This window comes from Debaryomyces fabryi, assembly GCF_001447935.2.
Source record: "Debaryomyces fabryi strain CBS 789 chromosome Unknown contig00303, whole genome shotgun sequence".
NCBI classification, from domain to species: Eukaryota; Fungi; Ascomycota; class Pichiomycetes; order Serinales; family Debaryomycetaceae; genus Debaryomyces; species Debaryomyces fabryi.
Window position 1 is genome coordinate 1 of NW_015385729.1, and position 4709 is coordinate 4709.

Here is a 4709-nt window from a genome sequence, read left to right on the forward strand (position 1 = left end):
ATCAGTTTCGGGAATAGATGCAATATCAGCCAAAATTTGTTCTTCCAAGTCTTTAGTATCTTGCGACCATAATCTAGCACCTTCCATTTGATGAAACGCTGGGTAATGAGTTCTATCTATCTCATCCTTTCTGTATACGTCTGCAGTAATGAAATAACCTGGGGTCTGGCACGTTTTGAAACATTCATTTTCATGAGCTGAAGTATGTGTTCTTAATAAATTCTCTTTGTTAAGATAATACGTATCCGACTTAGATCTACCTGGATGATCTTGTGGGAACCCTAACACATCAAAGTTCTGAAATGTAGTTACCGTAGGCTTGAAATCATTGTAAAAAGTATATCCCATACCTTTAAAATTTCGCTCTATCAAATCACGTAAAATACCAATAGGGTGATTTTCATCTTGATGTAATTGTCTTTTTGTTAATTCTAATATAAACGGAGGAATGTTAGTCCAGTCGTCGGTTTTATAGGTTCTACCATCAAGTGTAATTTCCTCAGGGTATTGTCTTGACGAGCAATTTGAATCCCATCTTATACCAAGTACATTTTTGAACTTGGGCACTGTCCGACTAGACAAGCCTGTCAGTATACGGATAGTAGGTGCAAGTTTCAACATCGTTGTTGTTGGACGTAATTTTTCAGGACATATACAGTGGTTGAAAATTTATGATCGGTCTATATTATTATACTGCACACTAATCAGGTTCGTTTATGAATTTTGTTTATATGTTCTATAAGTCTAAATCTATATATAAATCTTTAACACTATTACCAAGTTTCTTGTAAATACCTTCCCGTATTTTCCATATTCATTAAATAGTCATCAGCTTCAATATTCTTCATTTTTCCAAATTTAACTAAAATTTCGACTAGGGTGATTCTCACTTCTCTAGGCATCGCACCACTAGACCCACATATGAACAAGATTGCATTTTGATTTAGTATCAAATCGCCTACTAATTCGTGTTGTTCATAAATCTTATGCTGTACATACTTGACTTTTGAATCCAGATCTCTAGAAAAACAAGGGTAAATGGATAGCTTATTTTGAGACTTTAAAGAATCCCAGAGATCACCGAACAAGTAATCATTTTCTTTACTACGACAACCATAAAATAAATACAAATCCTGCTGTATTCCCGTCAGGGTTATGTGTTCTATAAGCGACTTCATTGGAGCCACTCCGGTACCAGGCGACACCATAAGAATTGGTGGATATTTATAATTAGGGAGTTCGAATTTTAAATTTGATTTATGGATCGAGAACACAATTTTATCATTATTTTGCAACAGTTTCAACCATTTCGTACACAAACCTCTTCTAACTCTTCTGAGAATTGTTTTATATACAACGACGGCGACAATCAATTCGACCAGATTTGGACTTGGTCTGGATGCAATCAGGAATAATCTTGGTTTTATTATTGGAAATAAATCTAAAATATAATCAACAGGAATTCTTAAATTTTGCTGAAATTCTAATATGGTCTCAAGAATCAGCCTTCTAGGACGGTTTGCATAGTTGTATAATTCTTCACTCTCCTCAATCCTACTGAACTCTCTTAATTTTTCTTGTTCACGTTCTCCATCCTCAGTGGAAGCGTCACTGAAATGGGCCAATGTCATGAAAAAGGATCTACGGGGAATTGATATAATATCTAAATGATGAGTTAAAAGGGATCTAAGCGTGAGTTTCAGTTTATCTATTAATCCACCTTCAATGAAAGGAACTTCCCCATGTATTACTAAGGGCTTATCGGCAATCGGAATCCAATGGGGTTGCAGTTGAATCAATGCATCGACACTTGCTTCATCATTTGATGGATATAATGCAACTGTATCGCCAGGAATATACAGCAAATTTTCGCTTTCAATTATTAAATGTCTAACATCTTGAAAATGTCCTTCTTTTGTTATTCTTTTATTGTCCTTAACAGATCCCAATATCAAATCTGTTGATCCATCTCCTATTCTTGTTAATGACACTTCTGTGGAGGGATCTGAAGTAACAATATCTTGCTCGTTATATAAAACCTCGACGGGATTATCTGCGGGAAGTAATACCGTTTCATCGTATGTGAGAGGTATACCTTGAATTTTCTTTTTCAATGCCTCAAGTAGATTCGTCTCCCATTCACTATAGTACCCATCAACACCTTCTGGAGTTTGTTCATCTGCTTCACACCTAGTACACAATTCAGAGCATCCTAACTGCAACAAACGAGCATGTATTTTCTTTATTGCATAATTGAATTTAGGATATGATGAATCTCCTATACCAAATGTAGTTAACTCTATGTGATTAAGCAAATCGCTTGGAAGCTTCTTCTTTAGTAAGAATTTCATAAATTTTTTTGAATTTCTAGGTAATTCCCCTTGTCCTGTTGTAGAACAGATTATTATCAAGAACTTTGTATCCGTTACCAAATTTTTCAATGGGTAATGATCCAATGACATAATTGTAGGCTTCAACCCGAAATACTTGAGTCTCTTTGCCAAAAACTGAGCGTAATCTTGAGCATTTCCCGTTTCTGAACCATAGAGAACAGTGACACCAGAACGTTCAGATATACTTGTCATTTCCTTCTATATCTAGCTATCTGCTTAATTAAATCTGTAGTTAAATCTTTCACTATAGCTAACTGTCATCTGATTCACGTAATCTTAACATGTAAAGACATTTTTCGGCTATTTGCAGGTTTCGCATATTTCGAAAAACAACCCTTTCGTACGAGCTTTATAGTAAACAGTAGCCATTAATCCATTTCAAGTTCGTAATCACAGATTAACCATGCCTCCTAAGAGAAAGTCATCAGCACATAGCACACCGAACTCAAAGAAGCAGAAATCTGCTCCTTCCGAGGAAGAATTTAAACAATTTTATTCTTCAACAATGAGTTTGGTTAATGATTTACGTGATGAAAGTGACGAAAGACATCTTGTTACACCATTTGTCAAATTGCCATCTAAGAAGTTGTACCCAGATTATTACAATATTATAACCAATCCTATCACGGTAGGTGAGATTCAGAAGAAACTCAATAATGGAAAATATTCGTTACAAGATACCAGCGATTTTGTAGGAGATTTCAAGTTATTGAATGAAAACGCTACCGCATACAATGATCCAGAATCGTGGATTGCGACAGATTCTCTTAAAATATACGAATTTGTTAAAGAACAAGCTGATCAATTTAGCGGGCATGGTGGCGTGGTGGGAACATCGAAGCTAACCAAAGGACCTAAATTGAAGATCAAAAAACCAACAAAAACGGAGGATGAAGATACAACGGGAGAGGAGATTACGGTTGAATCGTTACCTGAGGTATGCAAGTCGATACTTAATGAAACTATTGAACACGAGTTTCCTGAATTGGGTGTTATAAGTGGACCATTTATTGAAGATATAGATAAAAAGGAATATCCAGACTATTTTAAGATTGTGGAACATCCAACTTCATTTAATAAGGTTGTATCTAATATAGACAAGAAAAAACTTTTTCTGCCAAAGATGTCACTTTTGGAAAACTTAGAAGTCTTCCATGATGCTACTGTTATGATTTTTACAAACGCTCAATTATATAATGATCCCAGCTCTTTGATTCACCAAGACTCAATTAAGCTTAATGAATTTTTTGATGAAAAATTCGATGAATTAAAATCAAGAATAGAAAATCAACAGAAGAAGGGCTCGAGCAAATTAAAGTTAAAATTAAAGAATCCATCAAAGAAAGAAAGTGCACCTAAGGTTAAGATCAATTTAAAATTAAAACCTTCAGAATCTGAAGAAGCTCCAGTTGAGGCACCAAAAAAGAGAGGACGTAAAAAGAAGGTATTAGAAGATGTTGCTGTAAAAGATGAGATAGAAGACAATGCACAGGAACAGCCTTCCGAAACGAAAATGGATGTTGATGAAGAAGCAAACAATGGCGGTGGAATCAATTCAGAAATATTAGGGGAAAATTCAGTAGATCAAGCATCTAAACCTAAAGAAGACGAAGTAGAGGACTTATCGACAATGGTTACTGAATCTAATGTTATGGGTAAAACTTCTTCCTTAGCCCCAACTGAAGATGCATTCATACAAGATATAGCTCTTTCATCTTCAATGTCAAATGTTTCTCATATTACCCAACAAATTCAGCAGCAAAGCAACTACCAGAATCCAGCAAATCAATTGACTAGGGGTCAACTACTCAAACATCTATTATTCCCCACTCACTCAGTTGCACCAACTTCTACATTGTTCGAATATAAATTTCCTACGAATGGTTACTCTTCACAATCATTCTCAGTTAATTTACCTCCAGATTCATCATCCCTTATAACGTTGAAGATTTCCTTGCACAACTTATTACACCAAATTAAGAAACCAGACTTAGTGAATGGCCAAGGATATGCTAATCTGACTTCCGATGACGAATTCCAATGTAAGTTATTTGTAAACGATGACGAGGTTTCTAGCGCGGGCGAGGTTTCAGAAGAGAAAAGATCGGATCAAAATCAATTATTGAGTATTCAATATGACTTGAAGCTAAGCTACGGTTTAAACATTGTTAGCTTTGAATGCAAAGTAGCTCCTAATTTAACGAAAAAGATTAAGAAGACGCAAACTCCCGCAGAGAACGAAGAAGTAGCAGGTAGATACACCAGACATCAGCTCCAGCAATTGAAAATGTCATGGGAGGTCGAGAAAACGAGCTT

General features: G+C 35.5%; 3 protein-coding genes across 3 annotated transcripts; 1 reads left to right on the top strand and 2 right to left on the bottom strand.

Moving 5' to 3' along the window:
- Positions 1 to 67: 67 nt before the first annotated feature.
- On the bottom strand, positions 68 to 621 carry AC631_05852 (uncharacterized protein; the record flags this gene model as incomplete). The annotated part of the gene is made up of 1 exon (XM_015614681.1): positions 68 to 621. A coding segment is annotated over one exon (554 nt), but the record flags the coding sequence as incomplete, so codon positions are not given.
- A 152-nt stretch (positions 622 to 773) lies between these two features.
- Positions 774 to 2585, bottom strand: AC631_05853 (NAPDH-dependent diflavin reductase; the record flags this gene model as incomplete). Its single annotated transcript, XM_015614682.1, has 1 exon — positions 774 to 2585. One exon carries the CDS (start codon positions 2583 to 2585, stop codon positions 774 to 776), a length of 1812 nt encoding a protein of 603 aa, XP_015464490.1.
- A 211-nt stretch (positions 2586 to 2796) lies between these two features.
- On the top strand, positions 2797 to 4692 carry AC631_05854 (uncharacterized protein; the record flags this gene model as incomplete). The annotated part of the gene is made up of 1 exon (XM_015614683.1): positions 2797 to 4692. A coding segment is annotated over one exon (1896 nt), but the record flags the coding sequence as incomplete, so codon positions are not given.
- Between the last annotated feature and the right edge of the window lie 17 nt (positions 4693 to 4709).